This window comes from Columba livia, chromosome 3 (genome assembly GCF_036013475.1).
Source record: "Columba livia isolate bColLiv1 breed racing homer chromosome 3, bColLiv1.pat.W.v2, whole genome shotgun sequence".
Classification (NCBI taxonomy): domain Eukaryota; kingdom Metazoa; phylum Chordata; class Aves; order Columbiformes; family Columbidae; genus Columba; species Columba livia.
Window position 1 is genome coordinate 98,469,473 of NC_088604.1, and position 25,789 is coordinate 98,495,261.

Genomic DNA, 25,789 nt, shown 5'->3' on the forward strand with positions numbered 1-25,789 from the left:
AGAAGAAAATGAAAAAAAAAAAAGGACCTTTCCCCATTGTAGGACAATCATATCATTTAAAAGAAAAGAAAAATCAAACCATATACCCCTAATTTTTTAAAAAAAGTAGTCAACAGGCAGAAGTTCAAAGATTTTGGGCTACCAGAATGCTAGCCCAGACTTGCACAGCAAGGGGATGTCAGCAGACTTCCTTTTTTTTTGAGTTAGCATGACCAGGGAATAGACATTCACCCACCAGGAGAAACATGCAATGTGAGATGCCTTTGTGCAGCTGGCACATCACACATATTGCAACTCTACCTCAAAGTGCATTGTGTAACTTTTGAGAGTGACGCTGCTTGATGAATCGGATGTGTCAGCAATGGTCTCAAACTGAGATGAAAGAGAAGGAGGAAAAGCATTAGGGCAGACAGGGTGCGATGTGGGTATGGTCCACTCCTTATGGATGGTGTGAATTAGCTGCAGGTCTGTGAAGGGGAGCAACGTAGCAGGGTGTGGGGCAGTAGGGGAACGGGCAAAGATGATGCACGATTTAACTTTTAATAAGTACCACATGGGCAGCCAGAACTGTTTGCCACATGACCTCGCTGACAATTGTAAAACACAAGCAATTATGCCACTTCATAGTAGATCCAACTACTCTAAGTCCTTCAACTGATGCACTGTACAATCCTCCTTTCTATTAAGAAAGTCCATGAGCTTATAGAAAAAAAAAGGGGGGGGGGGGGTGTCAAAGAAAAAAAGGGGCAGGAACATGGAAAGGAATTGCGCAGGCATGCCAATAGCAAAGGCGTTTTAAAGTCAAGAGTAACAACACAACATGACAGACTGTAGCAGAAAAAGAATCAAAACCATGAGACCAAAAAAAAAAAAAAAGAAGTTTCTTATGCTCCTAGCCTTTGCCAGGAGAAGGGGCACACTGGAAATCCCATTGTTTCCAAGAGCTCCTTCGTCAAGGCACAGATGCAGCTTCTTGGCACGGAGACAAGAAGGAACAGAATGCGTGAAGGATGCAGGAGTCACTATCCTGCTTGATGGCGCTCACAGGAAAAAGAAGCTGAGAAGTGACAAGAATCATCATCTCACAATCTGCGCCTGGGAAGAAGCATGGAAATGGAAGGCACCGCTGTTCCCATTCTCAGTCTCATACCAATTTTCATATTCCTTTTGTCTTGCTTTCTCTCAAAGGGTAGCGCAGCACTACTACTCTGCTACATGGTAGAACATGTTCTTTATCCATTTTTTTACAGAATTGTATCTTTTCATAATAAAAATGATGCAAGGCCTTCCTTTTTATCACTCCCCAGCAGTCCTCCTCCCACCCCTCCGGTGGTCCCGCTGTGGCTCTGTGTGCACAGATGCGCACACACGTTTTGTGAAGGTCCCCAGGTTTCACTCGCTCTCCCCCAAACCTTCCTGGCACGCAGCTCATCCCAGAGCAGTCCAGCTGTGTGGTATGTGGATCCCAGAAAGAAACAGCCGCTCCATAAGTCCTGCTTTTTGCAGTCACATTTCACGGATGCCTGACAAAGACCGTCAGGCATAGCCTGGTTACCCATCCACAACAGATAGTTGGGAACACGTGAAAAATTCATCTGAAAAGCACATTTTTATCACCTACGTTGTCACAGCATGCCGAGGCCTTTTCACCTCTGTTGCATATGTCAGTTAACATCAGGTGACATCAATGGCTTTGCATTTTCTGTGCCTCCAGACCCAAAGTTTGTCTTAGGCATCAGAAGCATTTCAGGCCTTGCAGAGCAGATGCCATAGAACTCTCTTTTTGGACTGAGCGTGGCTCTCTGTGCCCACATAGGTACACCAGACAGCCCTTTTCCTACACTGAACAGCCTTCACTTGGTAGCCTTGAGTGCAACAAAATGGTGGGAGGAGGAAGAAAAACTGCGTATGTTTAGGGCACTACAGATAAAAGTGTAACATGATAAACAGAGAAAATTGCATTTTACCAAACGTACCGGATGGATTTCACCTGATGAATACACACTCATTGGTGATGTTCTTTTCTGAAGTGGAACTAAAGGAGGTCTGTCTCGTGCATAGGGTTGCTTGTGGACTTTCCTTTGAAGGATCAAGGAGAGAAGAATAGCCAAGATGATCAAACCTAGAACTACCATCAGCACTGCAAACCACAACTCGTTGTAGAATTTTACACGTTTGGACTCCGCTTTGTCCTTCTCTCCAGGTGTTGTCAAGATCAGGCCTGTAAAAATCAAGAGGGATTAGGGGAGAAAGAGAATGTTATTTCAGAAAGCGTTTAACAATATGCTATCCGTTTCCTCGCTAATAAATTAGGCAGAAATTTAAGTAATTTTGTCGTCATGTGCTTATTTGCACTTATGTTCAAGGTGGCATAATGGTTCAATATGCTAGAGGGCTATAATAAAAAGCTTACTACCCTCAAGAGACCCTGCTTAAAGTTCTGGCATTGCTGCTCAGGCTGGAAATCACCACTGCATCAGCAGCTCTTGAGAAAGGAGGCAGTGGAGGTGGAATGCGAGAAAAAAAAGGGTTCTCCAAGTAACCTTGAAGAGTGGAAATGACTACGGTAATTTCAGAGCAATACAGACAGAGGACATTCTCTCCAGCACTGTGCAGTGGCAGGCCTGTGCAGTTAAAAAGAGAGAGGGAGGAAGACTGAACTGAAATGAGTAATAAATTAATATAAAAGCAAGCAAGAAGAAACACTTTATTACTTCTTCCCCCACCTGTTAGAGAGAAACAGCCACTTAGTTGGCGTTCTCATACACAACACAAGCATAAGAAATCTCAGTGACAGGATTTCCTGGTTATTTGCAAACCTACATGCATATCCAGACTCTTTGCTAAGGATTTTCCATCACCTTTGCTTGCAAGTCTCTGCTGGAAGTTGCCTGCAGTGCTGATGAAGTTTGCAGCACACTCTGGGTACCAGCAGCAACCAAAAGAAAAAAAGGAGCAGACTGTGGAAGGTGATGGATGTAAAATAACTGGGAACATTTTATAATGCCTTTACAGCAGCCTTGCCTGAAATTCTGCAGGAGGATGGAGTGAGAGCGTGAAAAGGAATATAAGGGCAATGCAGTGTAAAGCATAATTGCAAAGACAAGGCCCATCTCTTTTAAGAAGCTGAACAAGATGCAACTCAAAAAATAAATAAATGAATTAAAACGAATATGTCAGCTTTAAATGGTTTGAGCTGAGCTTTGCTTCCCAGAAAACTAAGGAGACAGATAAAATCCTGAAACTTTTTACTGGTGTCTACTACTCAATGGACAACAACTCTATGGAATTTTATAACAGCAAACTCCTTCGCTTCCACAAAACAAGCAAAGGCCTCATGGACAGAAGAGAAAGAGAAGGTGTTATAAATGGTGTCTCTTCTGACATTGTTGTAGACTGGTTAGGGGAACACACCCCAGGTGAAACTGCAGAGACTGGCTGGTTGCTCATTTGAAAGGAGCAGGCAGGTGCCCATTGCTGGGGTGGGTGGGATGCAGGGAGGAGAGAGGATGTGTATTTTCATTGTCAAACTGAAGAGTACTGCGGGAGGACAGGATTAGAGTTTGATATAGTGTTAATTTGGAAATAAAATCTGGAACAGAGCAGATTCTATTCAGGAGGCAAAACCACTACATTTTTGAGCAATATAATTATGTAAAAACACAAGAAAAAACTATTACACATATGAAAAGAGGATCTGAAGCTGATCATGATGGAAAGGAGCAGAAATCCATCTGTGGCAAAAAAAAAAAGGCATGTTACCTACATACTTCATACCCTAAGGCACAAAGGGATCCCCTGATCCTTCAGTGAGGGGCCATCCTATCTGGCATGCACAACATAGCACATTTCTACCACAAACACATTAAATGAATAGATGCTAGGTAATTGCTTCACATATTTACCAACTCCATCTGCAGTGTTGTACTTGATGACCGGTGTCATGGCACTCCCTTCATCGGTGATGCAGGTCACTTGAAACAAAAAGGCTGGGCAAAAAGGTTATAAAATACTGTCAGCAGGAGAAATCAGAATTCTGTAGATGCCACTTTGTCACCATAATCCACCAGTAGGGATGTCCAGGTTTGAGAAAAGCCAGACAGGCATAGCACATCATAACCCACTTGAGACCCAGATCAGAGCCTCATGATCCCTTACACATGGCTGTTGAACTTAAAAACTACGAACAATGACAGATCACAGGTAGTTCCCACTATGATGTTGCTACAAAATATGTTCCTCTTTCACCACCCAGTCCTCCCTCTTCCAATGACATGTAGCTGTCAACTTCCAATTTATTCATAATTTTGTTCTAAATTCCTCATATTCTGTTAATGGCTGATATAAAAAATGTCAAGAATGTTTAAGTAAAAAAAAAATATTAGCACCATTGCAGGAAAGTGAAAAATAAATGACAAAATCCTTTAAAATACAAAGCCCCCAACAACTTAAAACCAGATTTTTTTCTTTTTTTTCCTTCCCCCCGCCTTTACAGAGTTTCCTTTTATTTTAAAGACTGCAAATTGTTGAAAGAGAAACTAAATTTTAACACATGGCTGATTCCAAGAGCTATTGACTTAGTTTTGTTTTTTTAAAAAATGCAGGCTGCAGCGTATTCTGAAGCTGAAGATTTCCATTCATTTCCCAGAGTGCAGCCCTCAAGGGCAGAACTGCAATACAGCTCCAGGATTTGGGAAAACTTGGCCCTCACAAGGAGTCAGAACAGTCTCACCCAGACAGGCAACAAGATTGAGAGGAAGCTCAGCTCCAAGGATTTTTGTTTCAAGCATCTGCCTAGATGTATCTCAGTGTGTCTGTAGTACACTCCTGTGCTCTTAGCTTGGGATGGGTATGGAGAGTTTTTCTTAAATTTGGCACACAATAACATTAATGTACCGCAAGAGCCTTTCACAGAGAAAAAGCTACAGGAAATTTAAACTGACTTTTGTCAGACGTCCTTGGCAAATAGAGCTCCGTGTCAAAGCCACTGTAGATGCGCTGCCCGCTCTCAGTTAACGCGTACTCCTTCAGGCGGCCATTCAGGACAAAAGTGCGGCTCCAGTCTATGTGGATGGTAGATAAATTGCTGACAACGGAGAATGGAGCCATGTACCGAGGTGCTGTGAAAGAAGGAAAAAAGCCAACAGGCATGACTGAGTTATACAGCACAGAGAAGAAGACTCTGCATGATACAAGCTCTCTGTCACACACGCTCCCTCCCTCTCTCATATACGTCTGTGTGAGTAGGGAGGGTACATGGGGAAACAAGAAAGCTGCTGTAGCATGCCAGCCTCTACACTGAGAAAGCAGAAATATCTCCTATCTTTAAAACAAAGACCTAGAACTCCTTTCCTTTGCCTTTCTGTACATGGTACAGACACTAAAACTGTATAAATTGAATTCTAGCTTAAGGTGGGGGACAGGGAGTCACAGGAGATTCTGCAAGTTCAGCTGCAGCATGCTGGGCTGTGGGAACCAAACTGCTAAGGAACTCTTTTGGAAGCCCCAAGAAATTGCCCAATATGATAACATTTAACACACGCACATACGTGAAAACATGGGGTTTCAGCAAACCAAGAGCAGACAGCAGGCAGAGTGCAAAGAAACCCAGAACTCACTTCAGGAGGAAGAGTTCATCAGTTGGGCTCAACAGCTTGCTGACAAAATACTTCATTGAAGTTTGAGGTGGCCCTTTCTTGTGGTTTTGCCATTAAGCCATGCGCCCACTACATGCTGGTTTGTTCATAAGAAAGATGCTTGTCCAGCTGCAGTTTGCTGCTAATTGCTCCCTGTCACTAGAGCAAACCTTCCAGGCAAGGGGAAGGAGACATTCAGAGGGACTGAGGAGAGCCGGTGTGAAGAGCTCAGCAAGGTGAGAAAAGCAAGACTGAAAGAGAAGGGCTGCAGACCCAGGGGATGCAGGGGTTAAAAATGGCTTTCAAACCCCTGTGTTCTATATGTCCCACCAGTTCATTATTAATTTTATCCATTTACAAGTTCATTATCATGTTCTAGCTTTTTAGCTTTCAATGTAATAAAACACAGCCGTAGAGATAAGGACCTTTTTCTTGTTTTCTTTTTTTTTTTCTTTTTTTCCCAGTGGTGACATTAAAGAAAATCTGGGGCTGTTCTACCTGAAATTTTCAGCTAAGGATGTAGCCGATAGATTTTTAGTAATTACTAGGCAGAACTACCAAGTGATATAAAAGGGAATTTTAGAAAGCTGATTCTGAAACCCTGACACGAGACTATATGATAAAAAGTGAACATCCTCTTTGCCCTGACTGGGCAGGCTGAGGTGAAATGCCAATCTCATCTGTTATGGAATGACTCTGGCTACAGCACTATAGATCTTTTTAATAAAAGCTGATGTTAGACTACTACAAATTCAGTTTTGATGGCAAAATCTATTCTGACTGTAGGCGCAGGTCCTGCACGTTAAATTTCTGTGCAAACCACCACATGGCCTTCAAGTATTGCCTGTGATGGTTAGATGGGTAGCAACAAATGCTTACTTCATTGTCAACAAGGATCCAGTCATTCAGATGACATCCATGGAAAACTCTCACGAGCCTTGGCAGAAATCTGGCATGAATTAGGATAGTAAGATTGTTCCTGAAAAGAATCACCAGGCCTCCCTCAAGGTCTCCACTTTACTTAGGGATTATTTATTACTACACCTCACTCTTCTGGTAATACTTCAACATTTTATGTTCTGCAGCTTTTCTGCCCATTCTCAGTTAAATAAAAGCTTTCCAGGCTCCTGAGACAGAGGATGTGATCTCAGATGATGAGCAAAGAATTATTTTTGAAGGAATGAGCAGTCAAGCCCCAGAGCAGAATTTCAATGAATGGGCAGCAGAGTCACAGTGACCAGAAGAGCAGGTTTCTGAGGACATCAGCTTTCACAGAGGTGGAGAAGTCATTTGGTGCCATGCAGCCCTGTTCTTCAGAAGTGAGCGTTGGTGATCAGTGAACCCTTTCTCATACTCACGCTCCTTTTCTGTAGTGAAACCAATCCATTCCGAGGCACTGCTGCCAACAGAGTTGTAGGACACAACTCGCAGGTTGTAGGTCGTGTAAGGCTCCAGGTTGGACACGTTGGCACTCTGTCCTTTTCCTGTATACTTCACCTCAGTTGGGCCAGGACTGCAAGCCTTCACTGCTGGCTGTAGGTTCAGGGGACAAGCCATATACACATGGAGCTCATAGCTGACAACAAAGTTGAGATTTCAGTTAATCAAGAGCCTTAATAATGTAAGGGCCAAACATACATTTCATCTTAATTGCTGTATGTCTGGCTATCAGAGAAGAGAATGGACCTCATCCCAGTTTCTCCCTTGGAGATTTTGGCCCCAACTCTAAGATGCCAACAAGCAATCGTGGTTGTCAGTCATACTCACAGTGAAACTGTTGATGACTGTTACCTTGCTGTTCACTTCTGCAAATCAGGATTTGCCTTTGTAATTAGAAGATGCAGCTGTCTTTTCGCTGCCAGTTACTCTCACAACTTTTTGGCTGTGCAGCCACAGCTGTCAGGCAGTTACCTCCACTCACAACACCTCTCAGGTGGCATTTAGGCCACACAGGACTTCCCCACCAACGCTGGGAAGGAGCAGCATGGCTGTCACAACCTTCCAGTGCTTTTAGTCCTGCAATTCCCACATCCAGGAAAATTGTTCTGCTACCACCCCTGGCTGAGGTGGACGTGTTCAGCTGGGTGGCAGCTCCTACCTGGTGACAATGCCGTTGGGTGACTGAGGCGCACTCCACTGGAAAGAGGCGTTCCTGGAGGTCACGGTGCGGATCTGCGGGGGAGGCTGCTCTGAGGGTGGAGCTGGCTGTGTGGTGATTTGGGCCATGGGTCCTTTGCTGCAACAGTTGAAACAGGTGCAAGCCTCCACACCAATGGAGTATGTGGTGAAAGGTTTTAGCCCATGTATTGTCTGCTGGGTGGCAGTCCCTTCTGACAGCTATAAAAATTAAGAGGGAACTTGTCACAGCTTCAAGCACCACAAGTACTAAATAAGGGTTACGGAGATGGATTAACTCCAGAAGACGACAGACACAAGGTTCTGCATGTCCTTTAAGTCTGACATTAATGCAGCTGCTGTGTACTGAGAAGTCTGCATTCATTTTTCTCCCATTACGAAGTTAAAGGGCATTGTTCAAAGGAAAAGACCATGTCATCAGTGGCCCCACAGATGTCTTGAGTTGAGCTGTGACCAGTGTATATCAAATTTCAAATGTCATTCTCAGGAAGAGAGAAATAGAAAACCTTCACGGAGAAACTCTGGTATAAGTGGTACTGAAGCAAAAAGAGATTAATATGCAAAATAGCTCCATGATAAGTGTGCTAGCAAATACTCATGTGTATCTCACAACCTTCCTCAACATAGATACAGGAGACAGTGTTGAGCAGAGTGATACAAATGTGTGTGGTGGGTCAGTTTACTCACAGATGGGAGAATGTCCTCACTGGCATGTATCTCTAAGTTGAGGGCGAACATGATGCTGCTTTGCATTCAAACAGCCATAGTGCTGGGTGAGCTTGTTAGGAAACTCCCCTACGCTCAGCAAGAGAGATATGGCAGTTCTGGCAAAGGAAATGGTGCCCTTGTTCTGAAACCACTCGCAGGAACTGCCACTTCACATCATTGCTATAGTCATTTGTGGGTATAGCTTCTTAAGCCAAAAAATAAAAATACGTTGAAAACTCCAATGAGGGACAAAATCTGATCCCATTTGGCAGAACATGATTTAGTAGAGTGGCAAAAAATGGGAAGGAAAAAGTCAAGCAAGCAAAGGAGAGCACTTAATACTTTTTGATGGCAGAGCCAGCAGCACAGCAGGTGTGAGGGGATGGAAATGGAGGGCTGTGGTGGCACCAATGAGGTGAACTGGCTGAATCGGACATGGACACAGCCAGTCGCACTGGAAGGAATAACTGTGTAACATGCAATTAGTAGGCAGCTTAAGCTCACAGACCAGACTGAGGACCTTAGAAGGGTCCCTAGCACTTACATGCTGAGAAAGATGGGTCAAGGGAAAAAAAACCCATACAAATATTTACCCGTGTGTAAAAAACCAAACAGATAAGGCTACAGACAAAAAGTATTCCAATATTTTGCATTGGTTCGGTGGTAACTGTTCCAAGCACCTTCCAGAGCCCTAACCTTTCCCTGCATCTCCCTGTTTTATAACTAATGAAGCCCTGAAGGTTTCCTAAGCTGAGAATGGTCATTTCTGGACACCTAATGATGTCTAGGCTGAGACACCAAACACAGAAGAAGTTGCTGGGCTAGTTGCACTATTCTTCAGTGCTTTACCATTAAATACTTATTAAGAGCAAGAAAGATTTTTCAGGGAAGCCATCCAAAGCATACAATCACTTCCTAATGGCTGCAGTTTCTGCCTCTACTGTTTGTACTGGCAGAAGCTGTCTGGAAGTGTTCTGTTTGGACGCTTAGCTACCCCTGAACGATACTGCTGATTCCCACAGCATTGCCACAGCACGTCAACACCTGAGAAGTGTTTAATGATGAGGTTAGTTCCTTGCAAAGCACATTTAGATGAGTGAAAGAGCTGGTGGTTCTTTGGCCAAAAAGAGAGCACTGCAGAGCAGTTAGCAACGGGAGTCCAGGAGAGGAAGACAGTCTGCAACCAACAGTAGCAGCTTATAAGAAAATAAGATTGTTAAAACTAGAAAATACAGGCTCAAATGGAAGTACAGAAACAGCGTTGACAGTACTCACCACCACATCAGTCCCTCTGGTATCGTTAGAAAACAGCCTGTAGATACTGACCACCCCATTTGGCTTAAGAGGGGGGTTGATGTTCACCACGGCCACTGTGGATGCCACCGTGCCGAAGAGGGGAGCTCCCAGGCCCTCAGGAGGCGCAGGGCCCGTCCGGCAGCGGGACCAGCCGCTCGGCGTCCGGCCTGCTGAGTTTACTGACCACACCTTCAGCACACAGAAACAGAGAAACTCTTAGCGAAGGATTCAAGCCTACAAAACATCCGTGGTTATCCAGGGGTATTGCTGCAGCTGTACTGACACTGGAAAAAATGTAGTGCAATGACACTCATGCAAAATGTCCGTTGACTGTTGCTGAGCACCTGTGTCAACCCCGTAACTTTCTAACAGAAGAGGGGAATGTTTCCTACTGCTGCATTTAGGGAAAAGGAGCAGATTTCATGCCTCAGGCAGTGTGTGTTCCTATGTCTTCATACCTGATCCCCAAACTCTGAATTCCCACCGCCGTCTGTGTCATAGCACGCAAAGATGGCTCCTTGAGAAGCTGTGATCAACAGTGAAAATGTTTTCAAAGATACCTGAACAAAAATATTGATACGTAATCCTGCCAGTTTCTCCCTTCTACACATTTCCTTCATGTATTCAAGCAGCCCCAATTAGTTCAGCCTAGCACTGTGTGTCACTGAAGTTACGTTCACCTTGACTGAATCACACAAGACAAACTCTAGTTACTCTAAAAACTGGAAAGTTATACAGGAACATCCTTCTCTAAAAATATTAACGTATCAATCACATTTTCGGTAACCCACAATATAAATAAAGCCTATTGCAAAGTATAGGTAAGTCAGCATCTCTCATTTATTTTCACAACATTTGCTTTATTGCATGAGCACAAAGGCAATGGCTTCAGTTCCAAGATTTCAAAATTCAGCAGCTTGAATTAGACCTGATTAAAAGCCACATGTCTCTATGAACTATGCCTACTGATTTTGTCAGCTTCCCAAAACCAGGGTGATCTGCAGACTACATAAAACTCAGCACTTATTAAACACACTCTCCAACAAATCTGCATGAAAATTAAATTTTGCTTTCATCAAGGAGTGAATAAACATATGGAAGGATGTATAATCTTATTTATCAAAAACCATTTGTATAATTAAACACGAATATCATAAAAGGTTGCCTTAGGTCGTCATTTGCATGAGTAAGTAATTTGTAGAATGTCAGGTACAATAGACAGAATAGATGGATGTGTGAGCGTATAGGGTTAAATTAGGCTCAATATTAGCCAACCACATAGTGATCAATCAGAATGATAGATCTAAATGGCAATACAAGAGGACTGTCTGAGCGATTTTTAGTATAAGTATTCCTTAGTAAGCTTTCATGTCGAGCAGTTCTAACTATAGTAAAACATGTTCTTAGATGATCTGCTTTGGGCAGAGGTCCTGGAGAAGTGGATGGTGGGACTGTGCTTTAAAAAAAAAAAAAAAAGAGGTCTTCAAAACTGGACCTGGAGTCCTTCCAGCTTGCAATATTAAGTTCCAAGACCACAGGACACTTCACAAAGGGCCTGAGGAAGGAAAAAGGCCAAAACTACAACAGTGGCTTTGAAGACTGTGGTTCTGCCAATTACAAACCCAAAGTGACCGCCTCATTCCATCAGTAACACGTAGCACCATCCAGTGAAACACTACGTAAGTGCAGATGATGCCCTACAATAAAAAGTGCAGCCAAAGCACTTTCATTTTCAGTGAAATCAGTAATTTATCTCCATTGTGAACTTTTCATAAAGTCAAACTCTGTTCACTTTACTGCAGTAGGTCAAACCCTCTATCTCAGTTCAGTCCCAGCTGCTACAAAGATTTGCCCACAGTCGTTCATTTCGAGGGGCATATTTCTTTGTGGAGATAATAAGCCACATATGGAAAGAGCAGCATCAACTCAGTGTTCCCACGAGTTCAAACACACCAGTTATATGCAGGCTGTGGCCTTAATGAGCACAGAGCGCAACAGTGTCGGACCTGACCTGCTGAGCAAGCAGCCCACAGCAAAACTGAAGATGGTGATTTAGGAACAGAGGCTTTCTGTGTAGCACAGGAATTCAGCCTCAGAATGGGACCCCTGAGGAACTTTAGAGAAGAGAGAGATGCAGCTCACTTGGGAAGCAGATACCTCACTGAGAGTTGGATGGAGACACCTTCCTCCATGGATCCCTCTCCTATCATAGGTGCCTACTCCTTGTCTGTTAGAAAACAAGGCTTATTTCAGGCAAACAAGGGCTCTTTCTTTCAAAACACTATCTTAGAACAAGAGAAAAGGGGATGCTCCTTTCATTCTACAGATTAAGTGGTTAAAGGGACTCCACCAGAAGGCAGGTAATTTAGGTCCAACCACATGCTCCAATGGAGGGAGTCAAGCCTGCTGCCCTCCAGAGTGGGGATGCCCAAGTAGATGACCCATCTTTGTACTTGGGGTGCTCCCCGTGTTCTCCTTGGGGCAGTCTTACTGTGCATGAACACAATGAAATCAAGGTTGTCTGGGCAGAGCATGAGCACGTGGGAGCAAAGATGTTTCCCCAAGCCAGCCCTTCCTCAGGGAGGTGAGGGAGGTGGGAGGAGGCTGATGTTGCTCTCCATCCACCAGCCACCACATGCCTGTCCTTCTTGAAAGAAGGCCAAGGTCATGGCTGCATGTGTGTGATTCTGACGGACAGGCATGCTCTGAGCATGCCTTCTAGACTGACACCAGCTACTCAGCCCTGCCAAGACATGTTTCCACCAGAAAACCTCTCTGTGTCTGTGAAACGCCAGCTTCTGAGACAGCCGTGACAGCTAAACAGAACTTCTGACGGTCTAAATTCTGGATTTACATGGACTTAAGCTGGATTCCCTTAACTTCCTCTGCTTCTGCTCAACCATCTGTAAAAGGATGGATGGGTACAAAAATATTTCCCTTTCAGAATCACCATCCAAATAAATCCTGGGCAGTGTCTGGAGACTTGGAACAGTAAGTGCCCAGAACTGAATGCAGATGGAAATGCTGATGTTTAGCCACTTCTTTGCATGAAGAAATGGGGCAGCATGGCAGCAGAAGCTGAGGAGTGCCAGTTAAAATCAGAAGTTTGGTTGCAGCTTCTCAAAAAGTAGCCACAAAATGATCATGGATCAAAGCTGTTGCCTGGTTAGCCTGGTTAAACTGAAATTCCATGGTTTGGACTTTTGTAAAAAGCTTTTTGGGCTCACAGAAATTCCTTCTAAAGTATGATATAATCAGTACCAGAAAATATTTAGCTGCATTCATATAGAAATGTAAAGAGCTTAATAGGCAGCAGTGTATATAAAAGAGGAATGTGGGGTAAACAAAAAGCAATAACATCTTGGGGATGTATTGAATGGCAAAACACAGACAGCAGAAAGCCAACAAAAGTTTCTTATAACTTGGTTTTCTGAACATAGTGCCTCCAAAAGCATTAAGTCTGACATCATGGTGCGCAGCTCAGCACCCTGATAAAAGATGTGCTGCTGTTAATGACTGCACTGTCCCAAAAAAGCCAGGAGAGGGCTCCGAAATCAGCCACATGGGTTACCATTTAAAATGCTTTATCAATCTGCTGGCCCCTGGCCCAGACTGCACTTTGAAGTGGAGCCAGAGTGAGAGAGAGGGGAAACCTCTTCAGAGACTGTATATCTGGAGGACTGAAGAATTCCAGTTACAAGTAACTAAGCTTGTTTTTTTTTCCATCATAACTGAGCCTTCACAGGTCTCTGCTCCTGGAAGAAACTGGGGATCAGCTATTACTCAAAATGGTTATAGCACAACCTGAAGGTCCATCAGGACAGCAAGAAGGGTCAAAATCTATAAGGAGCAGGAAGAGAAGTTCTGAGAAGGCAGCCAGAGCTTTATCACAGTGAGCCCAGCCCGCTGGAGCTTAGTAAAGCTGAGTAACAACTCCTCCCATAAAGGGCAATAAAATCACAATGGCCCTCAGGCTTAGAAGCAAAAAAAATCATGGTGTTGTAGATTGTGACAGTGGAAGAAGCCCAGTAGATGACTTACTTCAACCCTGAGCCACATCTGCTGCAACACTCTCAAAATGCCAGGTGCTTACCAAGGAAGCTATGTTTTAAACTAAAAAACCTCGTATTTCATTAAATTGAGATCATATGTGAAGGTATTTACTCCATACAGGAGGTACTAATGGGAACTGAGGGAAACAGCTGCATATATGCTTCCACAGCTCCTCCAATGCTGCAGCACAGGAAAGGCAGTAGAAGAAGAAAAGCTATGACCTCACCATGATGAAAGAGGGAAGGCAAAGAACTTGCCAGAATAAAGCACTCAAATTAACCTCCCTCAAAGGACAAAGATAGTCCAGGATTGAGGCAGAAAACACAGTGCATGGCCAAAAATACCCCAAAACAAAAAAGCAATCCCTTGATCACATGACTGATTACTTGAAGAAGCACAACCATGGCTGGCTGAGCAGCAGTTTGGCAGGGGACATTGTACCTGCGAGAACGCCTGCCAGCTCACAGCACTCATATCTCAGACCTGGCTCAAACAACTTGACAGGCATTAAGGCTGCAAACACAGGGATCCACCTGGAAGACCCCAAGCAGGAATCCTCTCTGCTCCTGCAAAGGGGAGCCTCAGACAGACGCAGCCCATGGAGACTGAGAAACTCTCCCTTACTGGAGAGGTCTCATTTGCTTCTGCTGAAGCATGGCAAGGCAGAAGGATGGACTGGCTGGCAGTAGCTTCCATATCTGAAGGCAGCAGTCCTCAGCTTCTGCTGAGTTCCCAGGCCAGGGACAGCTGGGACCCCCTGCTTTGCATGGTGGCCAGATGCTGCTCACCCTTCCTGCTTGAAGGAAATCAGCAGAGAGGAGAGCAAGCCAAACAGCTGACTGCCGACCAGCCACGACTCCTGGCTCCCACCACATCCTATAGACGCTGTGCATCAGACCACTCTGCACTGCCGTTAATCTGCAGTCCCCACAGTTGCCTCTGTGAGGGACAAGATCTGGGCTCTGTATGTGGCAGCAGCTTGCACTGAGCTCCTGCAGGCACTCAGAAAACAGCCGTTTGCCTTTAAAAAAGTCTCATTAGTAAATCACTGCCGACATTTGGCTTTGGGCGCTGCTTAGAGCTGTAGGGTAGTTAGGTAGTGCTGTAGGTTCTGGGGAACCACAAGGTCAGACCAAACCACCCCTTTCACAGGTGCACATAACTCTTTATTCCTGCGTGTAAGAGTTAGGTATGACTTGGGTCTCTGCCCTTAAGGCATCGATGGGCTGCACACACCTGTCACTGCTGGTCTTTCCAAAAAGAGTTAAATGCTGGTACTACTCGGCATATGCCAGGAGAGACAAACGGTAGCAGAGAAGAGTTTGTACCACTCTTTCTGGAATTGTTTCATGGAGGTTGCAAAGATGCAGCGCTACTTTGAGACTTTGCTTTGGATTTCTTGACTCAGATTTGTTCAATTTCTAACTCTACACTTAAATCAATGCAGAGTTTTCATAGAGTAATTATTTTTCAAGATAGCAAGACATTTTAGGGGTATATAAGATAAGACATCAGTAAGTTCAGAATCACAGGACCCAAGTTCTAGTTGCGTTCGAACAGTAGTCTGCAAGAAAACTGAAGAGACCATAATCTTTGCTGGTTAAAATGAGAGAAAACCAGAGCAGCTCCCTCTCACCATCAGTTGCAGCACCCTTCACAAGTCTTTCTTCTCATCAGAAATTACCAATGTGCAGCCTGAGTAATCTGGAGTTGCTTATGCAACATCAGCACAGCTCAGAGCACAGAGCCTGTCTACCAAAATCTAGTGTTCAGCATTAGGGTAATGTATTCACATCCGGGTGCTGCAGTGTCAGGCAGGTATTCACAAAGCAGAAAGTTTCAGAAGTGGTTGCAGTCTACGGGGGACAGAGCAAAGGCAAGGGAAAGAAAGTATCGCACTCACTCATGACAAGGGGTACAAAAAGGTAGCAAACAAATGTGTGATTTCTGATTGTCCATCCTCACATCCATACTTTTCCATCTCCGACATTCAGTTAGCATCCTTAGGGAGGCCATAAACATATAATGGCATAGATTTTAGGTCCGGGCTTCTAGCACTGTGATAATTTGAGCCTCTTAACATTGCCATTCATCTCCACTGTTCAAATGATAATAATAGAAGTAATATACCCATTCTGGGGAAGGGAAAGGAAAAGGCAACAGGCAAACACTTTGGGACTTAAGCTAAATTACCAAATTCTAAAGGAAGCTCATTTCATACAACATAGTATAACATCAGTAATTAATGAAAGGTGTAAACATGTTAAACTTTAAAAGGTAGAAAATTAAAGAATTTGTTTCCTATGGGTATATAATGAGATACTTACCAAGTTCCCATGAGAGAGATAAGCAGATATTAAAAGGTCTTTCCAATACCTGTAATGGCTAAGGGCAACAGCTAATTCAATAGATTCGATCAAAATCACTGCTTCTTTCTCCACTTCTGATTTATTACTTTGGCTGTAGTTAGTCATCACTCATTTTAGTTTGCTTTCCAGCAGTCATAAATTATGCCTCATAAATAAAAAGATACAATCAAGGAAATCACATCAAGTCATCTACAGCCCTGGAGTATATTTTCCCCTGGTACTCACACTAATGTCTTTTTAAAGGATAGCTTGCCATGGTTTTGAATATGTCAGAATCACAATTTACCAAGAACGGTCTTGCAAGAGGGTTGCTGTAACAGCCTCACTGGTAATTTTGAAAGACAACAAATCCAGTCTCATATCTGTATTTAGTTTAATGAACAAAAATCAAGGTTTGTTGCATTGATTAACTGTTTATGCACTTGAATTTAGGATGGCCTTGATGACAGAAACATAGTGCTTGAAGTGGAGCTTAATGAAAGAAATCGTGTGGTTTCAAATGACCCTTCTCTCTACTGCCTACTCTCTACCATGGGAGAGTAAGCATGTTGTTCTGCCAAAGAGTATTTAGAGTAGGTACCACCATTACATCAGTGAAACAATATAGTTATGTCTGTTTTACTTTTCAGAAGCTGAAATCAAGCCTGGTAGCCTAATGAAGGTGTAGTATGAGAAACTCTCTTTACTGAGAAGCAGAGTGCAAAACAAACCTTTCAAGAAAAAAACATTCTTCCAAACAAAATGAAGACGGGACAACAAGCAGAAAGCACAATGAAGAGCTACATTTATTTTATGTCACTACTTTGTAGTGTATCTTTCTGTCAGGCAGATGGGAAGAAAGGGTGAACTCAAATGACAAAAACCCATATATGAGGGATATTACAAATGGGTGACTATCTATCACTGGCCAGTCAGAAAACCAGTTTCACCCCATTTTAAGATGCAGAAGTCACTGAGCTGTTTGTCAGTAATTAAGCATCACAAACAGCAGCTCAGCCAATGATTTGATGGACAGGCTGGTAAACCAAGTATCATTCTTGTCATCTCTGTAAAGTGACCAAGAGGGCTGACATATTCGTCACTCCCTGTAGTTAGGTCCTTCCTGTCTTTCTGACTTTGCACCATTTTTTCTTTCTCTTTATCTCTCCGAAGTCAGAATATGATTTGTTTACTCTTTGAGAGTCCAAGGTGGAGGACCAAACCCACAATTTCCGCAGTGTATCTTGGGGTATTTCCTAGACCCTTCGCTTGGCTGCAGCAACCGGAGTGTGAGAAGCATGTTTCACAAGCAAGAGGGATGCTGTGCCTCCTGCAGTGGTCGGCGGCAGAGAGCTTCAGTGCTGCAGACCCTGTCTCTGTGCACCAGACAGTCCTCCAGGAGAATAAACCTCTGCAGGGAGCCATAAAACTTCCTGAAAAGGGACAATCCTGCTTTTCTGTATTTTACATGTTCCATGCCTGCCAAATGGTAATAAGGATGTGTCCTAAACCAGGAAGACATTAAGCCATTAATCTAAAGAAGCAGTCTTAAGTATACAATTAAGCGCAATTGTAGGTGAGTGACATCGCTCTTGCATGGAAATCACACCATACTCTGACAGCTCTGCTCTGCACAATAGCACTAAATGCCACAAGTCTCTGTTGAAAAGGGCCTTTCCTTAGCTGAAAAAAATGGATCTGACTCTACAGGTTGCTATATGGTAACACTGCACACCATCCTCAGTGATTCTTGAGAAGGGTCTACACACTCTATTTCAGAAAGATTCCAGGAATCAAAAGATTACACTTGCAAACTCATTGAGTTTGTTTTTGTGGTTTTTTTTTTCAGAAGATCATGCAATTGCATCTGTTTAATACAGCTGAGGATCTCAGGCAGCATGCCAACTAATACCTAAAAGGCCAGATGCTCTAGAAAATGCAAACATCTAAATATACAAATAGACGGATAGAGGGAATTTCAAAGATCTAAGTAATTATTTCCAAGTATGGGTCTGCAGGCACCTTTATACCTCTTAAAAACCCACTGAAACCTAGCAGATGCTAACATGCTTTTGTAGATCTGTCCCTTAAAGAATAAAAGTATTTCCTAGAACAAAAGTGACCTAAGCATTTAGGGGGCATAGTCCCTTTGACCCGCATGAACTGCTAAAGTCACTTCATTTTTCAAAGTGCAACTTTTACTTCTAGACTCTCAAGCCCTAAATATTCAGCTGAAGTTTCCACAAAAACCCCCAAAACCAACAACAAACAAACAAACAAAAAAGCCAAATCAGAAACAAAACAAAAAAACAGATTCCCAAAATACTGTCTTCAGATACAAAGAAGCTGTCAGAGTTCATTAAATTAAATCTCAACACCTCCAAAAATGCTGGAGAGAGCCCCATCACAGCACTTTGATTTTATCTCCATTCTGCTGCAGGAAATTCAGTTGCATTTAAAGTTTTATGTCCAGCAAACAAGTCTCAAATGCAGAGACAGCAGAATCAATATCCAGTTTAAGTGAAATATAAATCTGGGTTTCATCAGCATAACAGCAAAAGCCAAGCCCTATACTTATGAATAACCTGTCTCACAGGCAAGATATAAATTGTCAACAATGGAAGGGCTCAGAAGAAATCCCAGAGGACTGCTGCAAGTGACATAAGCAGAAGACAAACATGTGCATGCAAAAACCTCTCCTAGTGAAATAAATGGCCACCAGTGAAAAACAAAACAAAACAAAAATGATTTAAGGTCCTAGTCAACAGCTCAGCCTGGTTATGGAGTAGAACTGGGATCAAAACCAAAGTCTTGAACAGGAATCTGGTCAAGAGAGCTTAAGCAAGTCTCTGTGGTACCAACTTCCCAAAAAACTGCTTCTGATTGAGATAATTGAAGGTTGGTGCAATTGAGAATATCCCATAGCCAACATCTACAACTTCCAGCTCAGATAACTACCTGGGATGTTTTTCTTTATCTAAGAAAGATTCCTAACTAATCAGCAGGGCTTGGGTCTGCTACAACACTTGCTACCTATCCAGCCTCACCTGAACCTGAATTCACGTTCCGCACAGATCCTGACTGTAATAGCAAAGAGATCTGGTCTAACAACAGTTCTGCTGTAAGGAAACTACAGCAAATGGATGGCAGACTTCAGACTTGTGCGCCTACAGATGGGTCCTACACAGGCATTAAAGGAAAGCTGGGAGAAAGAAATGGAAACCTTAATATTTGCGCACAGTAGGACTCAAAACACAAATAGTTCACCTTAAAGTGTGCTGTTTCCAGCACAAGAAGGGTTTAGCGGCTCTCGCCACAAGAGAAGTGACAACTGGAAATATACCCTAGTATATTTGAAGTGCAATAAATTTTCAGGCTTTAAGTAATTATAATTTTTGCTTCGGAATGTATTGTTCTAGCACCTCCTGTACTGCTAAGTTTAGAGAAGATATCATTAAGTAACTGAAGGAAATCAGGTAACTGGCATCTGCAATAAGAACTAAGAAGCAGTCAGGTCACAGATTATCATAATTTCCTTCAGCACAAAGCTAACAGACACACTTTTCATACTGGTAGTTGCCTTACAGACATGATGCCAATCCAGAAACATTGAAAGGAACAAAACAGGTTTGTGACTGTCAAGCAGAGAAGAAAGGCTTTGTGAATGCTGCAGTGAGTACACTTTTCTAGTAGCATCCTAGGCTGTCTTTTGAATAGTTTTATGTGTCCCTTCAGAATACTTTTCTTATGCAAATTAGAGCTGCTGGAACCAATTTATGAAGAAAGCCACTGCATTTCTCCCTCCAGGCCACAGGACTCTGACAGTAAAGGAGCAAGAGGCAGGAGACACAGGGTGAAACAAGGAAATTAGATACAAAGACAAATAAGAGATATGTAGTCAGGAACTGGAACATGGCCCCACACAGGCTGTACAATCTTCACTCTTGAAGATGGAAGGATGAAGAACTTAACCTAAAACTCAACTGGACACAGCCCTGAGCAGCCTGTTCTACAGGACCTACTTTAAGCAGGGAGTTAGGCTACATGCCTTCTGGATGTCTCTTCTAACCTACACAACTTGGTGAGTCTATGACATGTACACATGTCACATATAGATAAACTAATGTGATAAAACAACTTTTGAGATTGAATTCTTCATGGTTTCTGGCTACCAAAAAGAACACAATGATGACAGCAGAGCAGAGCTACCAAACAATCCGATTTGTACAGTGCACTCCCATCAAATTTGTGGATGACACCAAACCGGAAGGGTCCCATCAATACGTTGAAGGTCAGGTCTGCCATTCAGAAGGGCCAGAGGAACAGGTCGATGTGAAGTCTTGCACTTGGAAAGGAATAACTCTCTGCAGTACTACAGCGTAGGGACTGACCAGCTAGGGGGCACCTCTGCTGGAAAGGACCTGGTCTTAGGAGACAGGAAGCTGAACAAGAGCCAGCAGTGTAATCTGGCAGCAAAGATGGCCAACAGCACCTTGAGCTGTTTAACAGGAGCATAGCCAGACAATTAAAGGAAGTGATTACATGCCTTTACTTAGCATTTGTTTCATTTTGGCCCCTGAAGTCAAGAAAGATATTGATAAATTGGAGCGAGTTCAGGGGAGGGCCAGCAAGGTAATGAGGGGATTGGAGAACTTGGCCTGTAAGGAGAAGCTGTGGGACTGGGGCTTGCTCAGCCTGGAGAGGAGATGGCTTTGAAGGGATATAATCTCAGTTCCCCAGCACCTACCCACAGGCTAACAAGATGGTGGGTCCAGGTTCTTCGTAGTGTTATGTGGAGGGAGGAACAAGAGAAAACAGATATAAATTCAAACAAGAGCGGTTCAGACTGGGCATAATGAAAAAGGTTTTCACAATAAGGACAGCCAAGCAGTGGAGCAGACAGCCCTGAGAGGTTACACAGTCTTCCTTCCTGGATGTTTTCAAGAGGGAACTGGATAAAGCCCTGTGTAACCTCATCAGACCTCTTAAATGAGCCTGTTTTGAGCAGGAAGCTGGACTGGATGGCCTCATGAGAGCCCTTCCAACCTGAATTATCTTGTGAGCCTATAAAGCAAATGAGCCTGTAAAAGAAAGATTGCCACCACCTCGCAGGAGCTCGTGCGGTGGAATGCACTGTGTTTCGTACATTTCAAAACAAATCCAGGATCGAGCAATTTTAAATGTATTCATTTATTTAAAGGAAAAAGGTTGTAAAGACTTCTGAGCACAGCCAAACTCATCCTCAAGACATATAATGTCTACAAATCTTGTGTACAGAATCAGTAGCGAGGTTTACTGGTATCCTGTTAAATGTCAAATAAGTGTGCTTATTTGTAGACATCATCATACTAAAAAAATCAGCCTCATCCTGCTATGGTGCTACATTCACTTACCTTTAGAAACATCAAATGCAGGGCTTCTTTTTTAATGAGGGTCTAAATTCCACTAACTCATACAAAAACTTGGAATAGATGTCAGAGGGTTATAAATAGCAAAGTTCTCAGTTCATAGGCTTAAATCAAGTAAAACCTTATATTATCACTATATGATAAAAAAAATGATGCTGAAATTTGTAACTTTGACGCAGAAAACAATTACAGGTGAAAGGAAGTAATCACTTTAGGTCTAAGGGCCAAGATACATGTATGTAACTTGGGCCAAATATCCATGGCACTATTCATAGCCAGTGATGATGATACCTACTCCAGAGTTGGACTGATTCCAACAGTACCACTGACTTCTAGTGAGGAAAGAGACTACTCAGTCTGAATGGCAGAACTGGTCTCCTTGCTTTATCTTAGCCTCATACAAAAAAAACAATAGTAAAAATAGCAATGTATATGGGAAGTAACAACAACCATCAACAGTAAATTCACTTTTGAACCACCCATGAAAACTGCTTGTGATCCCAACATCTATTTTAAGGAGAAAACAACCCCAGTCCCTCTTGATATAAAGTCAAAAAGTCAAAATTAATTCATAAGGGATTGGGGGAGGATGGAAAAAGAAAGAAAAACTAATTAAATGAAACTAAGCTGCCTTTTAAGAACCAGAATTTCACACTACTCAAATAATATTAGAGCCTTGCAAAAGCTCTGGAGGGTACACAAAAATTTAACACACATGAAACAGGCACTCAGGATTCAGCTCAAGAAAAATGACTGCTAAATGAATATATTGCTTGTGTAAAATTATTTTAAGCTTCTCAACTATTTAAAATACATTAACAATAATCATTCAGGTATCACAATACTATTAACATTAGAAATGAGATGTATATGTTAGTTGTAGGTGTAAAGTAAGGTTCTCAAAGAGTACTGAAACCACAATCACGAGTTGCTAAATTACTTCAGTTCCCACCTGATATTCATATTCGGTGTAAGGCAGCAACTTGTCATCTTTGAAGGAGGTTGAAGAGCCATTGTACACGAGTGCGAGGTCTAAATTTACATGGGCTTGAGTCGTTCGCCTTCTGTAAAGTTCGTAGTATAAAATCTTCCCATTTGGCTGCTGTGGGCCAGTCCACAGGACGGAAGATGTTGACTGAAAGCCCCCAGCTCTGGTCTGTATTTCTATGAGAGGGGCAGGCTGCAGTGCTGGGGGTGACTCCAGTGTCTGCACCGATGCCCACTCACTGGAGGCACAACCCAGCTCTGTGCAAGCTTGGAGTTGTACTTCATACCTTCGGGAAGACAAATCAGGTATAAAGTGATTAAAACACTGCAAGCACAAATATGCACTGTGCATGAGATCTTAAGTATACATGGGAGGTTTCTTAATTTCTCTCAGTCTTTGGCATTTTTGAAGAAAACCATTTGTATGGACACACAGATTACGTGCTGTGCCTGGTATAGCAAAAAATGAAGAACACTGCCTTCTGGATTTTGATTTTTTTTTATTTTTCCAGAGCAGAGTCAACATCTGCAGGAGTCAAGTGATCAAAATAGTTTTGATTTTGATGAAATGAATCAAAATGATGATTCTTTGTAAGAGATTATTTGGATATAATCTGAGAGCTGTAGAGCTTCACTCTATTACTCTTATCTCTCTGGATTCAAATTAGTTACATGTAAATTGTAGACAGACTTATCAAGCATGTAAAACACAAAAATTATGCCTACACAAATATATAAGGAAAGGTCAGGTAAACAATCAAGAATTAGTGGGGAAGATATTACTTCAGTATCAAGTGTGCTCCTTCTGTAGCCAAGTCTGGTACCCTTTCTTAAGTTTTAGCTTTCACTTAAACACAAGTTGCTCGTTTTCAGCTCAAAGGTGCTGGTGTGTTCTTGGCTTGACTCCATAATCAGCTCAGCTACGCTGTGAATGGGTGAGCTAAAACACCTTTTATCTGCCCACCCTGAACTTCGTGAACTAAAGCCCTATTTATTCTTGAAGGCAGACATCTTGCAAAAGATAGACGTGTACAAGATTGAAGATTTTTGAGTCTATAGCAAAGTACTGAATTGCCCCTTGTATTAATTACAACCAAAGTCAACCCCTATGCAGTTCACAAAATGATATATAGCTGGTGTTACTATAAATTAAAAAATACTGGTTTTATCATGTGCTCTTTAGGAAACAAACCCCCATGGGCCTGACTATCTGTTTAAACAAGATGGTTGAGCTGTCTGCCAGCCCACTGAATGCCCTTGCAGCATTAATTTGACGAATGAGGTTTTCCAGGCTTACCTACTGTAGGGTTGTAGCTCTGCCACAATGTATGACCGTCTCAGAAAGGAAACATGAGATGCATTGAAGTCAACAATTTTCTTTCCTGTTTCAGCAGGCTTGTGGATCGAGATTGTGTAATTTCTAATGTCACCATTGACTTTGATAGGAGGATCCCAGGCCACCAAAATCTCTCTTGAGGACCATGCCTGCAACCTAGGAGGCAACAGCCCAGATGGAGCAGAAGGGTTGGTTTTTATCTGAGCTGGTGGGCTGGTCACACTCCCTTGACTGTTATTTGCGGTAACAGTGTAGCTGTACTCCATGCCTGGCATTAGGGTGAAATCAAGATATCGAGTTTCCAGACCTGAGTAAACAAGTACACCATCCCTCCTTAGCTCATAGCTTGTGATTTTACCATTAGGATTAGCTGGAAGTTTCCAGGTGATTTCAATTGACTCTGAGCCCATGGCAAGCAGCCTGGGGGCTTTCATATTTAATGGTGGGGCCTCCATAGTCATCACTGACTGGGACATGCTAGATGTGCAGCCACCCGCAGTACAGGCAACCAACACAAAATCATACTGGGTGTAAGGCTGTAAATTAGAAACCAACATTTGCAAACTTTTGCCAGGATAATACTCTTCATTGTTTAATTTCAATATGTACTTGGTGATATCTCCATTTTGTATTTGGGGAGGTGCCCAAGATGCATTAATTTGAGTGGCACTGACAGCCTGCAGAGACGGTGGATCCACAAAGGCAGGAGCTGCTTCCAGTGTCTGTATTGCAGCTGGCTCGCTGGTGGAGCAGCCTCCCATCGTGCAGGCAACTATCGCGTAACTGTACATTGAATAGGGCAGCAAGTCTTCATCCGTGTAGTTGAAAGTCGCAGCGTCGAAGCTGAAGGGGTAGAGAACATCATTCTTTAGCAGCCTGTATGACTGAAGAATACCATTGGGCTGTGCTGGGGAGGCCCACGAGATGAGCACTTTATGGGGGTTAACTGAGGCCAAGTATAACCTGGGGGCAGCAAGATCTTTTGGGGCAGTTTGACTAGTCTTTGCCACTGTCCAGGAGCTGTCAGCATAGCCTGCTGCATTCCAGGTGCGTATTTTATATTCATACCTTGTCCATGGCTGCAAACCTTTATCATTATATATGAATGTGTTGCTTTCAGTGTTATATTCTGTGAAAACAATTTTTTCATCTTCTGTTGTTGCTCTGTACCCTGCAGCATTTTCTTTTGTGCGTCTGTGAATAACTTCATAGCGAATTATTTTTCCATTTGGATTAATTGGCTGCAACCAGCTCAGTTCAATGTTGGTAGCGTTCACTGCCTGGATTACAGGTGCCATCTGAGACACTGGAGGTGCTTCATCTGTTCGGACCGGCTGGGGTGGAGAACGGGTGCAGCCGGCTGCATTGCAAGCCTCCAGCACAAGGGTATAGAGGGTATATGGCTCAAGGCGCCTGAAGAGGAACTGGCGAGATAAACCACTATACTCCAGGTTGTCATCACTGAATATATTGTAAATCTGGGGGGAAAAAAGAAATAGAGAAATAAATAAATAAAGAACAGAAGCCAGGATAAAAGGAAAAAAGGGTAAGAGCTATTAACCAATGATTCAGAAACTTAGTTCCTTTCTAGCAACAATCACTCCACAAACAGATCATTGAGACAGAAGGAATGTTTTGATCCAGTTTTCTTTCTTTTTTTTTTTTTTTTTTCATTTTGGATGCAGTAATAAATCACTTAGTGACAGTTTTCATTATATTTATTTGTTATCAAGTTTCATTGCAAAGCTCTCACGGGCTAGCACAAAGCTTCTCACAGACTAACTCTAGAGAAAACCACTTAAGACAAAAACTCCAAATAAACCCCTTTAGTTGCAAACCTTGCAGGTAAAGGTTTACACAGAGTTGAAATCACTGAGCTAA

General features: G+C 42.8%; 1 protein-coding gene across 1 annotated transcript in view; it reads right to left on the reverse strand.

Moving 5' to 3' along the window:
* USH2A (usherin) overlaps positions 1-25,789 on the reverse strand; it is a 387,004-nt gene that overhangs the window by 3,295 nt on the left and 357,920 nt on the right. The window contains exons 63-71 of the mRNA XM_065058452.1: positions 23,870-25,386; positions 22,538-22,859; positions 9,756-9,965; positions 7,735-7,973; positions 6,995-7,212; positions 4,944-5,120; positions 3,906-3,989; positions 1,977-2,221; positions 301-372 (exon numbers count right to left, since the gene is read on the reverse strand). Of these exons, the coding sequence (XP_064914524.1) occupies positions 301-372; positions 1,977-2,221; positions 3,906-3,989; positions 4,944-5,120; positions 6,995-7,212; positions 7,735-7,973; positions 9,756-9,965; positions 22,538-22,859; positions 23,870-25,386 (3,084 nt within the window). The remainder of the gene's footprint in view (positions 1-300; positions 373-1,976; positions 2,222-3,905; positions 3,990-4,943; positions 5,121-6,994; positions 7,213-7,734; positions 7,974-9,755; positions 9,966-22,537; positions 22,860-23,869; positions 25,387-25,789) is intronic.